Below are 19,906 nucleotides of genomic sequence, written 5' to 3'. Positions count from 1 at the left end.
ATTGATGTTTTTTTTATTTCTGGTTACGGCACCCACGGTTGAAATGTTTCCAATATCTTTCCAAGAACTTTCAGTGTTTTGCAAAAACTGTGGTGCTGTAAGCCATTTCGGGGAGATTTCTGATGCCCCAAGACTACGCGTTCCATGGTCGGCTGGATTAAAATTAATTGGGACATGATTCGACTCATTAGTTTTAGTTGCTTTTTTAGTTTCCTTATGTCGATTTGAACGTTTTGTTTCTTAGTTGAGCTGATCCAATCTAAGAGAACACGACTATCAGTCCATATGCAAATTTTCTCAAATCTTAAAGTCATTTCGTTTTGTATCAAGGTGTTGAGGTGTGTACCTAAAACAGCAGCTTCGAGTTCTAATTTTCGCACATTAATTTGTTTAATTGGTGCAACTGTGCATTTTCCAAGCAGAAAAGATATTTGAAATTTTTCGTCCTGTATTTGGGTGCGAATGTAAGCAACTGCTGCAAATGCAACATTTGAGGCATCAACAAAGAGATGAATCTTGTGATTATTCTCCTGATTTGTTGAAGTGTTAAACCAGCAGGGGGTTTTCGATACCAGGCATTGCGAAGTCTGGAACCTACAAAAAAGGCGAAGTAGCTATTACGCCTTTTTTGTAGGTTAGAAAGTAGTTCGGCAACTTCTTGCCTAGCTTCCAGACTTGATGTAAAAATATTTTGATTCTAATTGTGAGCGGAGACAATATTCCGAGGGAATCAAAAATGGTTGACACTAAGCTGAACATTCTTCTTTGTGTATAGTAACTCGCATTTCGAGGAAATTGTTCTAATGTCTTCCTTAGAAAACAATCAGTTCGGGTGTTCCATTTCTGACCGAGGACTCTATTGATTTATTTTGGTTCATCCCGATCTTCTTGCTCAAAGAATTTTAGTTCTTCATGTTTGTTTGACACAAATTTTGTCAAGCGAAAACTACCTTTATGGAGACTGTTTTTACTCTGGCTAATGATTTCAATTGTTTCTTGTATAGACGGCAAAGAACGGATATGGTCGTCCATATATAAAGGCTTTTTTGCAGAAACTGCTTTTGGAAGTTCAATTGCATTATCTTCTGCGCAACGGTTTAGCACGAAAATTGCACAAAAGGGGGAGCAGGTTGCTCCAAAAATTAATCTGGTGAATTGGTATTGGCTAACTTTCTCTTCATTGGGCCAGAGAAAGCGTAGTGCAGATTGGTCCTCATGCCTTATTGCTATCTGCATGAACATGCCTTCAATATAAGAGAGAATGGCAACTGGGTTTTCAGGAAACCTCAGAAGGATTCCTACCAAGTCGTTCAGTAAATCTGGTCCAGTGATCAAATTGGAGTTTAAAGACTAGCCTCTAAACTCTGCCGCAGCATTTGCTACTGTGCTCACTTTTCCGGGCTTGTTTGGATTAACAACCGGTTGATGGGGCAAATACCAAAATTTCTCGGGTTCTGGCTGCTGCATTTCAACTGGCACGGCACAAAATTTTTGAAGATCTGCTGTGAGAGTTTGATCATACAACTCCTACAATTGAATGTCATTACTGAGTCGCTTATGAAGACTTTTCAGCTGGCTGAGAGCTGCGAAAATTTGTTTTCAATTCTCAATTTTTTTCCAAGGTAGTCCAATTCGTACCTCTCCCCATTGTAGCTGATTGTCTTGTTCAGTATTTTAAGTACTTCCTTGTCAACGGGATTCGTAGATTCACTCTGGGGTTGAGTTCCTTCGGCTTCAATTTTCCAAATTTGATCAAGCAACTAATCGAGGGGCTGATCGTTGGAGCTTTGTCGTGATACGTGGTACACGTTCTGTTTCTGCTGGTGAGATCGCTGTTTGGGTTGCTTTTGCACTCTTTCATACTCTGCAACTAGAGTCCATCCAATCCTCGTCTTTACGCCGAATGGCTGGTTTTTAGTTGCTGGGATGACTTCAATTAGGTGTGTGAAAGCAAAATTGTTTATTCCCAAAAGGGCACCGATTTCGCCTTCAGCTATTTCTGGGAAGTGAATGTGAATGTGACGTAATTCTTTGAAAGCATCGCAAAACTGGTTGAGTTTTCCACATCAATGGGATTTTTGCGTGAGCAAATTTAGACGGGGAATAGTTTCGAGCTCTTGATTTTCTTGCTTTTGAGCTAAGGAAAAAGAGTTCTCAACTTTCCTATTTTTTTCTGGAAGTCGTTTTCAGTGCATACTACCCCATTAACTAGGCGCGCGGCTAGTAGTATGCACAAATTGAAAACAATAAATTGTGATTGTCTGGTTTTGTTAAGAATACATGGTACCCCATTAAATGGGCTCGCGGTTAGTAGTATGCAATTAAGGTCAAAGAAAACACAAATTCCTTTGTAGGTTTTTTTGAAGAAGCGTTTTTTGGAATTTTTGTCTCCATTCTTTACGGTTTAGCAGAATGATTAAATAATTTCTCAGTTTTTCTTGCAGTGAACTGAGGAGGTTGATTCAATAGGTCTTCTTAAAATTCTATTGATGATTTAAATAATCGTTAGAAAAAAATGTGTTTTGATTTCTTTAAGTCAGAGAAGCAAAATTGCCACTTTTCTGTTGCTTCTTTGCAGTTCTGCAAAAGTGATAAAAATACATATTAGCTTGTTTTGAAAGAAACTGAAGGGTTGCGATTAATAGATTTTCATGAATCTAATAAATGTTTGAATCAAAACATTGGGAAATCGTTTTTCAATTTTTTGTTTGAGTAAAAGAAACAATTTTTGCCAATTTTACGTTGCCTCATTACTAAAAGCAAAAATCAAAAAATTGTTTTCAAAACTTGTTTTCTAACAAACGAAGGGGGCTCAATGAATAGGTTTTCTTGGGTATACTAAATGTTTATATCAAAACGTCAAGAAAACATTTTTTGAATTTTTTAAGTCAAAGATGCAATTTTGTTAAATTCAAGTTGCTTCTTTACTTAAATCGAAATTCGATAAACTAAATTTAAAGTTTGTGTTAAGACAAACTAAGGAAGCTCAGTGAATATGTTTTCTTGGATATTCTAATTGTTTTTATCAAAACGTCAAGAAACCGTTTATTGAATTTTTCAAATTCAAAGATGCAATTTTGCCAAATTCCAGTTGCTTCTTGGTTAAAATGCAGAATTCATAAATTAATTTCAGAACTTGTATTATAGCAAACTGAGGAGGCCCAATCAATAGGTTTTCTTGGATCTACTAATTGTTTATATCATAACGTCAAGAAAATTTTCGTTGAATTTTTTAAAGTCAAAGATGCTATTTTGCCAAATTCTAGTGGCCTCTTTGTTAAAATGCAAAATCAATAAACTAACTTTAAAACTTGTATTATAGCAAACTGAGAGGGCACAGTCAATACGTTTTCCTGGATCTATTAAATGTTTTAAAGAAAACGTTAGGAATACGTTTTTAAACTTTTTGAGTCAAAGTAGCAATTTTACCAAATTCAAGTTGCCTCTTTACTAAAATGCAAAAACCGTAAACGAACTTTAAAGCTTGATTTATAACAAACTGAGGGCCCAATCAATAGGTTTTCTTTGATCTACTAGTTGTTTTTATCATAACGTCAAGAAAACGTTTTTTGATTTTTTAAAGTCAAAGACGCAACTTTGTCAAAATTAAGTTGCCTCTTTTGTAAAATGTAAAGTCGATAAACTGACTGTGAAGCTTCTTTTCTAACAAACCCAGGGGGGCAATTAAAGTTTTTGGATTTATTGAAAAATTTTCATTAAAACGTTGGAATAACGTTTTTTGATTTTTGACGCTCAAAAAAGCTCTTTGGCGAATTTTTCATTTTTCGTTTTTTGAGCAAAAATTTTTAATGAGGAATTCAACTTTAAAAACTCAATTTAAAGTCTAACTGAAGTGTTCTATTCAATTAGTAATTTTACTGTCATGTAGATTTTGTTGCGACAAAATGTTTTTAAATTTTTCTGATGTAAAAAACGCTAAATCGTTTATTCGTGCAATTTGTTTTTTTTTTGCTGAGTGCGACATGTAGTTTCTCACGGCTATTTCTTTCAAACATCATCATTAAAGCTCCTTGAGGGACAATATTTCTTGTTTTTTGAGATTTTTTGTCGCAAAAAAACTTCAAGTTTTTTTGGATGCTTCTAACCGGGGAAGGGACTTCTGAGGTGACGTGTGGAACCTCGGGCTATCATCTCTTGCTGACGTCTACAACCAAAAAAGTCAGGCCTTCTTGATCGCGTGACGTCTAGAACCCTTGAAAAAAAACTCCTCGTCTTTGGTGACGTCTGAGACCAAAAAATCGTCTTGGGGGGTTTTCTTGTTTCCGCCTCTGTCCTATCGCTCTGATACTAGCTTTCAGGTGTGGGGGGTGGGGGGTGATCTGTCTTTTTGAGAATTGCTCTGATTCTCTCTCGTTGTTCTATTCTTCAGAAATACCTTGTTGAGAAATGCGCTGCATCCTCCTCTGTCCTGTCGCTCTGATACTAAGTTTCAGCGGGGGGGGGGGGGGGGTGGGGTAATGTCTTCCTCTTTGGTAAAAAAAATTCTGTTTCAGAAGGTAGACTATGTTTCTTAATCACGGAGGTAGGTCTCGAATTTATGTACTGAAACATATATATTCTAGACTTTTGGTTGCTCTTGTTTGGTTGCGACTTCTTGTCGGATGTTTTCGGGAAAGAGCAACTCTCAGATTTTTGGCGGTAAAGTAATCATCGGCAAAGTTTATGCTTTTCTTGAGTTCACAAGGTCATTGGGAACACAAACAAAGCGCAAATAGCCTCAATGCAACAGAAACAGGCAACACAACCAGCAGTTAAGCACACGGAAATGAACAAACCTAAAGCAATCCCCTGCAATGACCCCAAAACCAAAACTCGAAAGACTTGTGCGTTTGCCTTGTAGTCTAAAGCAGCGGCACTATGAGAATTCTGAACCACAAAGCAAATTAGAAAAAGGAACAAAAACAAACGACACGTCCCTTAAAGCAGACATCTCCGATACTCCTTTGGACACCTTTACCGTCACGCCCAGAGTTATCTTCATATCTAGTTACTCGATAGACTCTTTGGACGAGAAACCTCGCCAGAAATTTTTTTAATGAAACGGCACTTAGCATGGCCCCAGGACATGTTGAGGTGACGCCTGAACCACGACAATATATAAAAAGAAGAAGCAACATCGCTGTATTAGCTCATAATACAACATGGCCCCTAGAATACAATAACCATCTCATCCATAGTCAAATTAGATAATCAAATTAGACTGGGACGATGAAACGAATTGACCTTCTTTTCGAGTCAGCTCTCACGGAGAGGCTTTGTAGTACTACTTCCATACGTGTTTACATCCCAACATCCCAAACAAGAACTATTACATATTAATATGAACTCGTCTAAACTATAATATTATGATAATGCCAGGATCTTTTCCGTTTACCCCCCCCCCCCATTCCCCCCCCCCATTTTCAGTCGATTAGCTTCATTTTTAACTAAAGAAAAATTTCTTATTTTTCACAATCACTGTTCCGATATCTTCATGCCAGTTCAGTTACAGTTATACAACTAACGAAAGTTATAACGCAGGAAGAAGAAGAGGCAGTTAAAGGTGCTATGCTTACCTAGACAGTGAAACCACTGAACGAAACCGCGCATAGCACTAAATAAAGTACTATGCGCAATTTGGTTCAGTGGTTTCATCGTTTAGGTAAGCACAGCACTTTTTACTGCTTTTATTCTTCCTTCTTTCACTTATTTTTATTCCATTTGTTACAATTTTCTTTCTTTTGGAAACAGTCATTAACTGTTGCAAAATAGCGAAAATTCCATTTAACTGCCTCACAATCTCATACCTAATCAATAAATCACAGACAAAATTAATTACACTTCTCTGTGACTGAAATAGCGACCTGTACCGCACTTCTCTATTCCTCTAATCAAATGGAGCGTAGGTTGAGTCCCCAGCAGCGCAAAGGCTATTCTGTTCCTTCCATCAATTCATTTTAAAGCGTCTTAACTCTTCCTTTTTTTAAACAAAACATTTGTAATACCACATCAGCGTGCTGTAGCGTAGTGCTTTATTCCTCTGACCAAACGGGCGCATTGGTGCGATCCCCACCAGGCGCACAGACTTATTCGTTCGCTTTTATATCGTATTAACAATTAACTCCTAAACACAATTACACATCTCCGCCACTAACACGGCAACTCCTAGCGCAGTGATCTGGTCATGTGAACATGAATCGCCACCACACGAAAAACTTTTACTTCTTTTTTTTTCACTTCCTTCATTTTTTGTTTATATCTTTATATCATACCACGCATGGATAAACGACGAACGGGGCTAGTCAAGAACAGCAAGAATAAGAATTAAAACAAGCAGAGCCGGCAGAAGCCCTACCCGCAGCTGGAAATGGCTCCCAGCAACAAGAGCAATCAATTGGTTTTAATGGAAAAAATCTGTAAAAACAGCAGCATATACTCTTCTTCCTAATCAAACTTTTTCTTTTAATTATTGGTGCCTTTTAAATTGATTGAACTTGATTGTACATACAATAAAAATAGTAGTCAGTTTGACCCCCCACCCCAGCTTAGTAGGTGCTTTTTATTTGCAACCCCAAGATGTACGTGCTATATTTTAATATTATGATTTGCTATGTAATGACACGCGCTTTGTATTTGGGGGTTGCATAACGTACTGGGGAACTGAAAAAGATCCTTAAAATGTTCTCATAGTGGTTTTGACTTTTTCGAGTAATTTCTGCACCCTTGACGTTTTCGTTTTGCCTGATCTAAGTTTCTCTCTCATTCACAAGTGTCAGCAGCTGCGCTCTGTTTTTGGGGGTTGCATAACGTAATGGGGGGGGGGGGGGGCAAAAACTAAAAAAGGTTAAAATTTTTAATCTTTGAAAGCAATAAAATAGTACACTTTGCATAAATCACGGCTGACCAATTTTTTTTGTTTGAATTGGGGATATAAAACAATTTTGGAGAAACAGGGGTGACAATTAGTCAGGCTGTAAAACCGCGAGGTAGCCCAGCTCATTCTAATGATTTGCAATTTAGTTTTAGTAACGCATATGGAAAAACACTTACTCAAAAAATACTTTTTACATTGCATGTAACTGAGGTGCTTGCCATGCATAGTTTCCCTACTTTGTTGCTTTCGCTTTACATCAAAACCTCACTACATTTTTTAAATCTTTCAGTGCTCAAAAGGTCTCAATTGTTAACAAAACACCCAATTGTTTTCCATCTAAGCACGAGAGAACATAAATCCAAATAATTAGTAGCATACGTTTTTTTTGGCCAGGACATAAATTACCTTGGGTGACTGAGATTTTTTTTGTAATATATTCACAAAAACTGCCTAATGGCCCATTGAGGAATGCTGGACTTCGTTTTAATTCTGCCCTACAATCTATGTTTATGCTAGAATATAGCCCTAGAAGCCTAAGGCAATTGAAGTTCAGCGCCAATGACGGTGACTACTGAAGCTGAGCTCAAATTGCCAAAAGATTCCCGGAACCATTTTCTAACCTATTTAAAACCAATTTTTTCCCTGAAGTTGGCCTTGAGGTGTAAAAGGATTTTATTTTTTCTCAGAAGTTTGTGCAGTAACTTGCACAACTATAGCAAGCTTTAATTTTTAGTTTTTCTAGAAAGTTTGATTAAGTGTGATAGCATGTATAAAAATAGGTGACCTATTCTGCTTTACACCCCTTTTGCTGGTCATATAATTTTTACAGTGGTGTAATCTCTAACTTAGTAAAGCTCCATTTCACAATACATACGTTTGTAAGTGGGCGGCATGAAAAAACAGGATCTATTCTGTTCTACCCCCTCCCGCCCCAGCTTAGCTGCCCTTTTACGCCCCCAAGCGCATGTGCTAATTTTTACACAGTAACGTGCTATATAACAGCATATAAGTTGCTACTGGGGGGCTTGGAAATCACGGGGGGGATAAAACAGAATAGATCAAGAAAGACAATGCGAGGGATTTATTTAAGAATATATCTAAAATATGAACAATACGTGCACAAAGAAGTCATTCATCAATCTTTTTGATAAGAGTTTTGGCAGATCATGTGCGATAAAATTTCTTTCATTATGGCATGTTCTTCAAAGTGAAGACAATTCAAAATTGCTTTCAAGCAGTAGCCAAAAAGTTACAGCTTGCAACACTTAAGTGTCAGAGCAACATTGAGAAAATGATCTCATATTGCCTTTTGAGACTTATATTTTGCGAAAAAAATTATTCGAGTATTAGGAGCTTTTTCTGAAGAGTTGATCATCAAACTAGGCTGAAATCTTTTTCTCAAAAACCAAAACCACCTCGGACTGCTAAGTTGAGCCATAGTACCTAGTGGAGACTCAGATTAAAACTGCCGCCACAATAGAATAAACATTTTTTTTCATAATTGTTTAGTTGACCGCTAATTTTTTAGTTTTATAGGAACTTGACTACGTTATTCGGTGATATTGATATCATTAAAACATGTCTTATCAGATCTTACGCGATTAAAATTCACGTAGGGCAGAATTTTTGTTGTGGAAGACCAGATAATGTCATACACGATAAAGATTTTTGATCAGCATCTTATCAGGTCTTGCACTATAAAAATTCCAGAATCACTGGGGTAGTGATTAACTGTGCAATGACACGCGCTCTGTAACTGGGGGTGCATAACGGGGTCTTTCCCATTAGCCCCCCCCCCCCCCCCCCCTCCAAAGCCCAGCATAACGTAGTGGGGGCACTAACGGAAAAGATCCCTTTCCTTTTTCAGCCCCTTGGTTTAGTGGGCATGTTACTTGCGCTAACTTCTCAGACCACCACAATAGTAACTCAAAATGATTCATTTTGCAATGGCGTGTGTTCTGACTACTGGTGGCGTACATTCGTCTTGCTGTGGGGCGTACATTCTTTAAAGAAAAATCTAAATGTTTAATGAAACTTAAAATTCTAGTTAGATTTGCATGCAATCTATTGATAAAATTTACAAAATTTCTACAGCACGTGCAAAAAGTACACTGCGTTAGTACACTGGAATCATGTATCCCTCTAGGTAAGCTGCTCAGCATTTGGTATCTTGGCTAGTTTTGATATATATTTTTAGTCAGCTCTCGTTGCCATAACAACAGTTGCAAAACTTGCGAGTGAAATAAGCGCCCAATGAAACTACAAAAACATGCATCAATGCGCTGTCCAAATTCTGCTTTTTTATCAGACCACCCTTTCCCGCCACTGTTACTATATGAAGAGTGGGGGGAAATGATAGTCTAATCAATTGCTAGGATCTATTCTGTTTCGCCCCCCCCCCCCCCCCCAGTGTTTTTTATGAGCCCCAGTTACAAATTATATGCTGGTATATAGCACGTTACTATGTAAGAAAATAGCACGTGGGCCTGGGGGTCATAAAAGATTAATACTCACTATGGGGGGGGGGGGACAGAATAGATCGATCCAATTGCTAATCAAAAGTTATGCAACTGTTGTAATTTCAACACGAGAAGAATAAAAAACTTTGCCACACGGTTCTCTTTAGTTCTCTCTATCTCTCTCCAAGTTAAACAGTAACGGGATCTACTCTGTTTTGGCCCCCAGCTTAGTGGGAATATATGTTTTATGATCCCCAAGCGCACGTGCATTATTTTTACATAGTAACGTGCTATATAACAACACATAATTGTAACTGGGTGTCATAAAAAACACTGGGGGAGGGGGGAGGGGTAGGCGAAACAGAATAGATCTAAATAACGAACTGTTCCAGCTTCGGCTCGGAGTGTGATAACCTCTCGATGGCGATAACAACAGGGGGGGGGGGGGGGGTGGGATAGTAAGCACTCACTAAGCTGGGGAGGGACAAGCGGAAAAGATCTTGTATTTGTTTCAGGTGAACTGGAAGAAAACCACAAAAACAGCCAAAAAAGACTCGATGAGACTACCAATGAAGTTAACTTCTGTCTACATAACCAACTAATCTTGTCACTCTTACTGTTACTACTTAGTGCTAAACAACAAACAACAACCGACGATAACTGGCGAAGTAATAGTCATCAAAAACGAAAAAACTATTAATGCTTAGAAAATATCTCTTAAAAGTTTTCTCGACAGTTTGAAAGGAAACAAATAGTCTTAATCTCAATCATTGATGCCATCCAAAATGGTAGTGGAGGTTGAGGAAATAGAGAAAGCCCAGAAGAGGATTAAGCCCTTCATCCACCGAACCCCAATAGAGACCAGTTTGACTTTCGACAGTCTGTTTGCGGAGGGACGCAGGATCTTCTTCAAATGTGAGAATCTGCAAAAGTGTGGCAGTTTCAAAATCAGAGGAGCCATGAACTCTGTCCTAATGGTCAAACAGCAGAAACCATATGTCAGAAGTGTCATGACAAGAAGCAGTGGAAACTTTGGGGGTGGACTTGGTAAGAAATTCACGGTCTTTTTCTATCATACCCCCCTCGTGCAATGATGGTCCCCGTGCGATGATTGCGGAATGGGGGATATGCGTTAGTATTAAGATGACAACTAAACTTGGTACTGGGTATGAGGGGGGGGGGGGGTGGCAATTTTGAAGAAACAACTCAGCAACATTTCGAGTCCAAAAAGATATCTAGTACCTCGTCATCACACCCTTAGACTGTCTAACGTTTAGCAGAGGTTTCGGATCTTTTCTGTTTGTTTGCACCCCTCAGATTCACGTGCCATACTTTTACAATATGGTTTTCTATGTACGGACATTTCCTGTGTAACTGGGGCATAAACGGAAGAGATCCATTTTTTCTAAGTAATGGAAAAAGAAACACTTTTGGGAGATTTTTTTTCCGATGGTTTTGTGACCAACGCCTAAATATTCTTAAAAACTTCTAATTGGGTTTACAGATATTTTCTTTATTGCTCCCCAGTGTTTTATTTGTCTTCCCATTACAATTTAAGTTTTGTTATATAGCAGTTTTACTACGTAAAAAATATCAAAAGAGCTAAGAGCTGGGGGGGGGGGGGGGGGGCGTAAAAGTTATATGACCATAAAGCTTGGGGTGGGGGTGGTGAAACATTTTAGATCTTGGCTTTGATAGGAGGGCATATTCACCCTATGTCAAGAGGGAATATACGAACACTAAGCTGAGCGGGGCTTTGATGGGAATGACCCTGATCAGTGTAGTGCTCAAAGTAAAAATTGCACAAAATCAAAAATTATTCGAATGCTTATATGCTGTCACAAGCCCAGTGTTGTTTGTGCAATGGCCTGCCTTACTTTGTTCAGACAGCGATATATGCAAACAAAAAAAAGTTCTCAAGGGGAGAGAAAGAGCAGGGTTAGGGGTTGAGGTTGAAATGTTAGCCAATATGCTCTTCCACTCTTTTGCTATTTCAGCATACGCGGCCAAGTTACACAACCTGAGTTGTTACATTGTGAGTCCAAAGAGAGGCTCTGAGCTGAAGAGACAGATAGCAGAGAGTTATGGGGCCACAGTGTCTCTCTACAATTCTACCTTCGCAGAGAGAGATGCTCTCATAGAACAAGTGAGGAATGAGACAGGGGCAGAGTACATCATGTCTTCTGCACAAGAGAGCACCCTCTGTGGACAGGGTACCTGTGGTCTGGAGATTCTGGAACAGGTGCCGGAGGTGGATGCTGTCATTGTGCCATGTGGGGGAGGGGGTCTTCTGGGGTATACTATTTGAAACATATTTCTGTATACCACACTTTGAGCTGAAGCGGCAGAAACGATCAAATTTTTAACCTCAAAAAATGCCAAATCCGGTCATATCGGTTAAAAAACGTAGCGTCCTGACAATTTTCCGAAACGACAATTTTTTTTGTTATAGACTATTGCCCATTTGAGATTTTAATATTAGAAATAACAGTTTTTTCTACCCAACAAAACGGTTAATTATTTTGCTTTTACAGAAAAATCTCAAGTGGGTAATAATCTATAATAATTTGTCTTGTTTGTCGAGTTATCTGCGTATATTCGTTTCTTCAAAGACCGAAGGGTTAAGAACAAATTGCACGCACACATGACACACTCATGATACAATGTGATGTATTTTTATGCTGACAGACAAACACAACGTTCAATCCAGTTTCCATCAATGATCAGTGTAGACGAATTTATTCAATTATTTGTCACCGTTATTTTGAAATGAAAACGGAAATAAAAGAGCCAAAACAAGACAAGGAAAGTGACTTAAACACTCTCCTCAATTAATTTTTATAAACACGCTGTGCTTTTATACACGCTTGCCAGCCTGTCTGCATATTTTCGTATAATTTTTAAAAAGTGTACTTCTCTCAGAATTGCAAAAATGTCTTGATGGTTTTACTCTAATTGCCTTTATCTCATGTCTTTCCTTTGAATTCCATAATACGAGAGGTTATTCTGCTCAGTTTCGAATATGTTAATTTGTAGTCAAAAGTGGTGACAGGAAAAGTTAATAAAATATGCACTCTACTGTTCTAATCCGATCAATAATCCACCTTTTTTGAATCCCACTCCCAACAATGAGACAGACTATTGTATCTATTTTAAATCGCAATGCCCACTATACGCATTTCCGCACATCAATTCAAAAACATCCATTACTTTGTTCACGAAAATTACAAAATATTTCACGTACGTGGGGATAGAAAAAGAAGGCCTTGTTGGTTTACAGTGTCTTCCAATTAAAACTTTTTGCACCTCTGTGGCACATTTTGTAGACTGAATATTTTGTATGTCTTTTTCTAATTTTGAATTACTAAATTGATATTTTTTCTAATGTGCTAACATGTTTTTGTAATGTGTTTGCAATTCAGCAACAATTTTTTCCTACGCAAAACAAATTTAAAAATATGTTTTCCTACAAACAAAAGCTGCCTCTATCTGTAAATATAACTATTGTACTGAAGTGTGCTACACTCAGTAACACTATTTGATAATCTTAGTGCTATTTTGAGAATTTACGTTATAGTGCGTGAAGCACAAACTTGATTTGGACAAAGTCCATTTTAACGTGTGAACAAATTACTAAGTAGTTTTGAATAAGCTACTATTTTAAGATTACTAAACTGAGAATACTATGACGTGATATTATCACGCCACACAGATAACACCAAGTTAACCTTGGTAACTCTGTCGACACTCGTTATCTCTATCCAATAGGATACTAGAGAACCACGTGTCCGCAAGTATAAAAGGAGCTTGCACGCTCAACCACCAACACTTTTTGGTCCCTGATAACTTCTGATTTAAAATCATACTCCCGTATTGCTCCCTTGCTCAATCTCAGCTTACTTGAGATATTTTTCTAACTTAGAATATTTTGTGACTTGTTCTTAACTAAGAACTCTCTAAGTCATAAAATCTTAACTTAGCACAAATTTGGAAATCAGGTAAGTTCAGCTTAACTTCTCTAAGTTATAATTTAACATCTCTCAAACTCTATCTAAGTTACAAGTTAACTTAGAATAGTTCAATCTGTGCTATTTCAATCTTATAACTTTAATTATTCTATCCCTTAATGCTCGGTTCATATTTGATGCTGTTTAACATAACTTATTAATTCATATTTGCATTTAACTTTATTTAATATTTAACTATATACCAAGAGTAGAACTAGGGGTTGAACTCTCAAGTTATACATGTGGTCCCGCGATTAACCCCGTCGTTTAAGTATCTAATGTACGGACCAGCAGTATAAATGGTGGTCCCAGAGAGGCAACTTCAATTTAACTTGTTCATTAATATAGAGAGGCTACTTCAATTTAACTTGTTCATTTAATAGAGAGAGGCAACTTAATTTAACTTGTTCATTTAATATAGAAAAGGCATTCTCAATTTAACTTGTTCATTTAAACTATCAGAGAAGCCTGCATAAATTTAACTTGTTCACTTATTGTAGAAAAGCCATTAAATTAACTTGTGTAAGTTAACTAGTCAAAGGACTTCTTACTAAAATCCCTTTTTGATTTTGATTTAAAATATTCCTCTGTTCTTAATAATTCTAATACAATAACTTCAGTCCTTTAAACAATGGCCAGTCCTGGTGGTAGTACTCCTCCACCTGCCGTTACACCCCCACCTGAAACTCCCATAACACATCCAAATCTTTCACTTGTATCTTTTTCAGGCAATGATCCTAATCAGGATGCCACTTCTTTTTGGAACTCTGTAGAAAACAAAATACTCTTTTCACTAGGAACTAGGCCTACAGCACCCGCTGCACAAACTAGCTATGATAAAACGCAACAGTCCTTATTTGGCTCACTTTTAACTGATACAGCACTAGAATGGTTTGAAAGTGAAGTCACAGATGCTACAGATTGGAATACTTTAAAAGATGAATTTATAAAAAGATTCACAGACGGTAGAGACCAGTTTAGATTTAGACTTGAGGTTGAGAACACATTTAGGCAAGAAGGAGAATTAATAAAGAACTATCTACATAGAATAAAGAGTGGAGTTGATAAAGTTTGGCCAGAAAAGATACCAACAAGTATTGAAGGTGATGACAATATCAGGAAAGAGAAAGAAATCCAACAAAGACAGCGAAGTCAGAAATACATAGATTTTGCTATAAGAGGACTAAGACCACAAGGTTTAAAACGCAAAGCGCACGAGAAACTCATTGAGAATCCTTCAATAACTTGGACACAGTTTGTTGATCACTTAGTCGTGAAAGACTTAACATTTTCTGTAACAACAGAATCTAGTGGAGCTACAGGAATAGATAAACTTAAAACACTCGAGAGCAAAATTAACGATTTAACCAGTCTTTTCAAAAGCAACGAAGTGAATGCTATAGATACTTCTAGGCCAAGAGACCCTAATATAAAAGGTAGACCTAACAGTACTAGATTCTGTGATTATTGCAGAAGCAATGGTCATTCCATCTCTAGATGCACAAAGAAACAGATAGATGATAGTGTTAACAAATTGAGAAAGGAACTAGTTGAACCAAGAAGGCCAAATATAACATTCTCTAATGATTATAGAAAGAATAACCGAGGCAATACAAGATTCAATGGTCCTAGAAACCAAGGCTATCAACCAAGAGGTGGCTACTCAAACTATAATCCTAGGTTCAACAAGCCTAACTATCAACCACAAAACACATCTTTCAACAGTTATGGCAATAGATTCACTCAACCATACGAACAAACCTTCCCTCAGCAAAACACCTATAGAAATAATGAACCAAATCTTGAACAACAATCACCATCAGCACAACAACAGCAACAGCCACAACAAAGTGCTAGCTTCTATACACCAAGTAGAAATAACAATCTACAACAAAAACAATCAAAACCCAACAATATTCAGCAACAACCAAATCAAATAAGTTTCGTTGAAGGCGACGATGACTACGTAAATGCTATAACAGACTTCTTTCCTTTAAACTTTTGAAGTCTCCGAACGCTACTAAAGAAAGTAGTACTAAGTCAAGAATTTATCTCAACTTATATCACTTTGCCACCGGAGACATTAAAAATAATAGTGGTTTAGAAGTAGAATTCATGATTGACCCAGGATCAACCTGCACCATTATCAATCATCCTACATACCTTGCACTAGTAAACCTTGGACAAAATTTGCATTTGCAAAATACAAATTGTGATTCAAAAACATATACTGGTTCATCAATCAGAATGCTTGGCTACACAACTATTCAATCTAGCTTCGAAACTGACGGTAAATATACAGTCCCCCATAAAGTATTCGTTACTAAAGAACAGAGACAGAACATAATAGGTATCGATTTTTGTCATTTGTTTTTAAAAGCACTTCACTTCGATATCCCCGCAGTAGAATTAAAAACTGAGAGAAATCTAATTTGCTACGGCTCACTCAACAATGAGAAAGATTACCCATACATAACTGAGATGACTGCTTTAAACATATCTCAACCAATCTTTCTACAACAGAAAAGTACACAATTGCACAAACAAAAGCACCCCAGTCAAGCCTTATTTCCACCAGGAACATATTTCATGCCCCATATTAACGTTGCAAAAACTGACCTAGTCTTTGTGAACACACTTTGTCCACAATCTGAAGAATTCCTACCCATATTAATGGAGAATCAAAAGAATCACCCAATACAGATAAATAGAGGAATAATAGGTTATGCTATGTGTGATATAACCGACAAACCTATACAGAGATACAATATCAAAAACTGTGCCGAATTTACAAGTACAATACTAAACGAAAGTGAGGACTATAACAGTTGCTTCATACTGAACACAGTAGTAAATAATCTACAAGAAGGACAGCATATTCAAACTAATTCTTGCATTAAATATGTAGATTTCCGTACCCAATCTATATTTGACTCTAATATGCCTATAGCGCACACGATATCCTCAGATGCAGAAATGAGAAAAGGTTTTGCTAACACAATCTCCAAAAGAATACCCTTATTAAAGGACTACTGTAAAAGTAGAAACTGTGATATAGGTGACATAATAACTTTCAGAGCAGATAATAACTTAGTATATAATCTCATCACTAAGGCTAATCATTATGAAAAGCCAACAATTGATACAATCAAAACAACACTACTTGCTATGAGAGATCATGCACTAGGACTAAATTTACGCTGTATAGCGATGCCAAAAATAGCTTGTGGTTTAGACGGAATGGATTGGAGAGAGATATCTTCTCTAATTGAACAAACATTTAAGAATTCAGGAATAACTATCTATGTGTATACAAGCAAAGATGATATTGATAAACTACAAAAAGTAGAAACCAATACACTAGAACAGGAAGAGGTGCTCGAAATTATTGAGAGTGAGTTAATAGAAAAATGCAAAGAAGATGAGAGAGAACTAGCCACAGACTTCTCTACCGAAGCAAAAGAGTTATGTAGACCTAAAGTCAACGAACAGTTTCCTAAGTTTAGAGATAAACTACAAAGCAACCGAATCATAAATAAGGCAGTTAGTGATTTTGTAATTAAGCAAAATAGAAATACCGTTCAAGACATAGAGTATCTAGAAAGGTTCTTAGATAATTTTGATTTCACGCAAAGTGATTTGACTGATGATGAATTGTTTGAGTTGCTAGAAATAATACTTCAGGATAATGATGTCTATTCACATCATAAGTATGATATTGGCAAAACTAAACATAAATTCCATTTACCCCTAAAGAAAGACGCAACCTTTAAAAAGCAACGACCAAGCAAAATACCCATTCATCTCAGAGATAAATTAGAAAAACTAATGGACGAATTAATTCAAGCAGGGATAATCAGAGAGCTCAATGAGAACGATGATATGAATAGTTGGTTTGTTAATCCCGTCATCATATTACCTAAGAAGGATTATGTAAAACTAGTCATTGATGCTAGATACCTAAACTCTATAACTGATACAAGTAATTCTAGTTGGCCACTCGAGCCACTAAACGTTCTAATGACAAGAATAACCGGAACTATATTTACAAGTAGTGACTTGTCATCGGCTTATAATCAAGTACCACTAACTGAAGATACACAGAAGGTTACAAGTTTTATTGTAGGAGGCAGACAGTACACCTATCAAGTAGGATTTTATGGTCTTAAGCCATTACCCAGTTTCTTTAGCAAACTAATGCGTTATGCATTTGGACCCCTTATAAAACGTAAACAAGCCATAACATATATAGACGATACTTTATTACAAGCTAAGGATAAACAAGAAATGTTCACAATAGTAAAAGAGTATCACTCTTTGCTTCGAAAAGCAAACCTTAAAGCAGCCCCCGATAAAACAATGTTTTTCTTACGAAAAGTGAGATTTCTAGGACATGTTATATCTAAGAACGGACTATCGCCTATTGCTTCGCGCATAGATGATATTAGAAACCTAAAAACACCAGAATCGAAAACAGAAGTTTTAAGAGTTTTAGGAATGATGGGTTTCTATCATACCTATATTTTGAACTTTCACATAGATGCAAAACCTCTATATGACTTAACTAAAGATACAACACTATTCAAGTGGTTACCAGAACACGAAAAGGTATTCACAGACCTTAAACAAAGATTCTGTCACGATATTTCTAACGCATTTCCTTCTAATGACTATCCCTTTCATATACATGCTGATTCATCTAATTTAGGAACAGGTTGTGTTCTTATACAAGATTTTCCTGATAGAAAACGTATGATTTCAGCAAACTCGAGAGTATTTGATAAAGCTGAACAAAAGATGTCCCCTCAACATAGAGAGCTATGCGGAATAATATCTGCATTACAAACATATGAATTTTATGTGATTGGATCCCCTTTTCCAATTTACCTATATTGTGATCACAGACCAATTCTATTTCTTTGGTCACGACGAGGACAAATGTCACATCGCTTCTTTAAGTATCAAGTTGTAATAACTAAGTTCCAAAACTTGCAAATTATATACACTGAAGGCAAAAACTTAGCGTTCCCTGACATTCTTAGCCGAAACGTTTCTTTAGCAGATGCTAAACTTTATCAACTAGAACACAAAGTGATACCTAAAGATATAAAGTTTCATATTAACGGAAAAGAAGTTAACTACTCTGTATTGCATCAAGACGATAAGGACGCATCAGCTAACGACTGTTATCCAATTATTGCTCAAGTCAAAGGCGAAAGAAGGAAACTTATTAATATAAATGATGAAGGTGACTTTAGCGTAGATGATGCACCAGACTACATAAATGAACACTGTAATGCTATACACAGTTTCTCTGATTGTTTTCGCTACGGCACACAAATAAATCAAATAAAGAAATTAACTTCAGAACTAACTAGCGAGTATGATAATCACTACTATTCCGAGATAGAAGAAATAGCTGAAATAAGTGATGACCGAGAAGGTTATGATGACCAAGATTGGTTAGATCTAGTAGAAGGAAATATTGAAAATTCACTTATTGAACAATTAGAATCTGCTAAAGCCGACTATATCAGACGGACAAAATTCAAGAAGCTTATTGAACCAGAAGCTTTTCAAAACATCTCAGAAAAGGATGTCCACACAGATACATTAGATTTAATAGCTAAAGTTACAGATTTTGCAAAAAACGCTAATCTTGACACTGATAATATTCTTGAAGAACAAGTAAACGATTCCGTGATAAATAAAGTTAGAGATTGGCTAAAAGTAGGCAAAGCTCCAGAAAAGGACTATATTATTAAACAATCTAAAGCACTACAAACTTATAGGAATAATTTCAACTTGTTGTTTCTAGAGAATCAATATGATTTACTCTGTTATTCCGAACCTTGTGAAGACGGCTCTTTTGACGTTAGGATATGTGCACCACTTTCACTATTTATAAAGATATTCAAAGTCGCACATACGCATGAACTTAGTGGTCATAGAGCAGAAAGCACAACTTACAATAGAGTTAAGCGATATTTCTATTGGCCCGGTATGTTTAAATGGATTGAAATGTTAATGTTAGATTGCTTAAGTTGTCAAACTAATAAGTCAGCACGCAAAGACTTGAACGAAGCACCCTTAGAACCATGGGGACAATTAGAAGCTATACCCTTACATACACTTCATATTGATCATAAAGGTCCACTACGACCACCAAGTAAAGGAAATAGATTTTGTCTTGTAATAGTAGATGCTTTCTCTAGATTCATACAAGTATACCCTAGCAAGAATGCCGAAGCTCTCGAAACAGTAAATCAACTAGAGAAATTTATAACTACATTTGGTATACCGCAACAAATAGTACATGATAACGGCAATGCTTTTATTAGTAACGATTTCGTTCACTACACAAACGAAATGGGAATTACACTATGCCCCCGAACTGCATATTCACCGTGGACTAACGGCAAAGTAGAAGTATAAAATAAACATTTGACTAATTACCTAAGACATTTTATTAGTAAAAGTGGATCTAATTGGTCCGAGTACACTAGTAAATTTGCATTTTCACACTATACTGCAGTAAACTACAGTACGGGATATACCCCTTATGA

At 36.8% G+C, this 19,906-nt stretch overlaps 1 protein-coding gene across 3 annotated transcripts in view; it reads left to right on the top strand.

Moving 5' to 3' along the window:
* LOC142352964 (uncharacterized) overlaps nt 1-19,906 on the top strand; it is a 54,539-nt gene that overhangs the window by 22,154 nt on the left and 12,479 nt on the right. For 2 of the 3 annotated variants that reach the window (XM_075405144.1, XM_075405128.1), the window contains exons 2-3: nt 9,849-10,380; nt 11,331-11,628. In XM_075405144.1, coding sequence (XP_075261259.1) covers nt 10,107-10,380; nt 11,331-11,628 — 572 coding nt within the window. In that variant the 5' untranslated portion in view covers nt 9,849-10,106. Of the gene's footprint in view, nt 1-8,903; nt 9,021-9,848; nt 10,381-11,330; nt 11,629-19,906 lie in introns of those variants that run through there. The other variant, XM_075405136.1, reaches the window with a different exon arrangement.

Source organism: Convolutriloba macropyga, chromosome 1, assembly GCF_964194025.1.
Source record: "Convolutriloba macropyga chromosome 1, txConMacr16.3, whole genome shotgun sequence".
In the NCBI taxonomy this organism is placed as follows: Eukaryota; Metazoa; Xenacoelomorpha; order Acoela; family Convolutidae; genus Convolutriloba; species Convolutriloba macropyga.
This window is presented reverse-complemented; position numbering and strand designations above follow the sequence as displayed.